At 66.1% G+C, this 2,010-nt stretch overlaps 1 protein-coding gene across 4 annotated transcripts; it reads left to right on the plus strand.

The window, feature by feature from the left end:
- Positions 1–125: 125 nt before the first annotated feature.
- Positions 126–1,866, plus strand: SAP25 (Sin3A associated protein 25). 4 transcript variants are annotated; one of them, XM_082361323.1, is made up of 6 exons: positions 126–577; positions 698–798; positions 874–998; positions 1,094–1,241; positions 1,318–1,415; positions 1,498–1,866. In XM_082361323.1, exons 1-6 carry the CDS (start codon positions 348–350, stop codon positions 1,789–1,791), a joined length of 996 nt encoding a protein of 331 aa, XP_082217449.1. In that variant the 5' UTR covers positions 126–347; the 3' UTR covers positions 1,792–1,866. The 4 variants fall into 4 exon arrangements, with proteins under 4 accessions (XP_082217449.1, XP_082217450.1, XP_082217451.1 ...); XM_082361324.1 differs by having other exon boundaries at positions 892–998; XM_082361325.1 differs by having other exon boundaries at positions 126–493.
- Positions 1,867–2,010: the final 144 nt, after the last annotated feature.

The following is a 2,010-nucleotide window of genomic DNA, read 5'->3' on the forward strand; positions in this document are numbered from 1 at the left end:
TGTGTGTGTGTATGTGTGTGTGTGTGTGTCTGCGAACGAGAGCGCTGCGTGCCGGGGACGGGGTAGCCTCCACGTCCGGGCGCCCCAGTTCCCTCTGGCCGTTTTCACTCTTTCGTGCGGCCCCGCCGTCCGCGCCGCTAGGGGGCGCTCGCGGGATCCCGGCGGGACCGTGCGCCACGTGGCCCGGAAACGCGCTGGACGCCTGCGCCGCGAAGCCCTGCGAGGTGGGCCGCAAGCTGGGCGCGCAGGGCAGCGCGGGCCACTGAGGGAGGCTGCGCCCGAGTGGGAGCCAGGAGGGGCCCGGCGGGCGGCGCGGGGCCCTGACCTGCCCTCCTCCTGGACGCGGCATGTTGCCCTGGACCCCCCGGCGTTGGGGCGCGGGCGAGGAGCAGGCGCCCGAGAAACAAGGCCCCTCGGCGGGCAGCGACCCCGGCCAGGCCTGGGACTCTGGAGAGGAAGCCCTGCGGGAGCCAAGAACAACCCCACAGGACAGGTGGGCTCTGCCGGCGGCACTTGGGCGAAACCCGACGGGGGCCCACAGTGTGAGAAGATCTCATTTGTCCCTAGCGAAGAAAGGGTATGATCAGTCTCCCCGCACCGGGCACCCTTGGCCCTGCCTTGGAAGTATTCAGACTTGGAGCGGGGAGGTGATTGCGGGAGGCTGTGACCGAAGCATCTCAGTACCGCCCTCTCCCAGTCCTCAGCCCTGGTCCCGAAGGCCTTCCTGGGCCCGGAAAGAGCAGCTGCTGCCTCGGCCGCCCCCAGGCCTGGCTGCCGAGCGGTCCCCGGGAACCCCAGGTAGGTACAGGGTCTTGCCGTCTTTACCCCCAAGACCCTTTTACCGACTCCTGAGCCGATTTTAATCTCTTCAAGTCCAACCCCGCCCCCCAGTTCCCCTCTCCCCCGAGATGACCTGGGAGGTGGCCCCGTCAAGGATGACCCTGCTGGCGCCACGGAACCCCAACTGTGAGGCTAAACCGGGACCTCGGCTGGTGTGGGTGAGTTGGAGGTACCTGTGGCACCAGCCTCGGGTGGGGCAGGGATGCCTTGGGAGGCGGCTGAAGCTCCAGGAGTCTTTCCTGTCCCTCCACAGGGGCTCAGCTGTGAGTCAGGCACCTCGTTCTCAGGCCGGACCTTGCGCCATCCCTCATTCTGCCCTCTGTACGAGGCAGCCTCAGGCAGAGGCCTCAGGCCCAGCCTAGCAGGACATCAGAGTGGAGAGCAGGCGCCCAGGGATGCAGGTACGGCCTTTGGTCCCCTCAGGCTCCGCAGAGAACCAGTGCGGTGCTTGCCACCCTAGCAGCTTCTCCTCCCCAGGGTTCCCGGTGATGTGCTGTGAAGATGTCTTTCTTTCTGACCCTCTGCTGCCCCGTGGGCAGCGTGCTCCCCTGTACGTGTCTCAGGCCCGTCAGCAGGTGAGCACTCTTCCTGCCCTGGCCTCACCCCAGCCTTCACGCAGGGCTTGGGAGGAGCCACTTGCCTCTCCTCTCTCCTCAGGTGATGGGCTCTCTGAAGCTGCTGCTCCCACCCCCAGTCATGTCCCCCAGGGTCCTCCCCACTCCATCCTCTGGCTGCTCCACCGCCTGGCTCAGTGGGCCTGAGCTGATCGCCCTCGCTGGCCTCCTGCAGATGAGCCAGGGGGAGCCAAGACCCAGCTCCCCGGGGGCTCCCATGCCCCCTGCTGGCCCCCCAGACCCTGCCTCTGACCACCCAGGTGCCAGTGGTGGCCAGAGCTGTTCTCACTGCACGGACCCATCTCTCCCACGGGCCCCAGACAGCCAAGGTCCATAGCCCCTCTTGGGGAGAGTGGGCCCCCTACTTCCCCAGGCAGGTTCTGTTGACAATAAAACAGTATTGGTTTGCGAACAGGCTCCTTGTGGCAGATAGCAGAGTGGGGCGTGGAGGCAGGGATGGGGTCTCTTCTTCCACCACGGCTTTGGCTGCTCTCCCCTCAGATTCTTGTTACTCATTCCCTCTACAGTTGGGCAGGGGAATCCATGGACCTAAGAC

Source organism: Balaenoptera borealis (genome assembly GCF_965194805.1).
Source record: "Balaenoptera borealis genome assembly, chromosome: 16".
Lineage (NCBI taxonomy): Eukaryota > Metazoa > Chordata > Mammalia > Artiodactyla > Balaenopteridae > Balaenoptera > Balaenoptera borealis.

Coding starts and splice junctions, on each gene's coding strand:
- SAP25 (XM_082361323.1), top strand. CDS start 348: ATGTTGCCCTGGACCCCCCGGCGTTGGGGCGCGGGCGAGGAGCAGGCG. Junction 578..697: donor TTGTCCCTAGCGAAGAAAGG/GTATGATCAGTC, acceptor GCCCTCTCCCAG/TCCTCAGCCCTGGTCCCGAA. Junction 1,242..1,317: donor GCAGGCGCCCAGGGATGCAG/GTACGGCCTTTG, acceptor TCTCCTCCCCAG/GGTTCCCGGTGATGTGCTGT.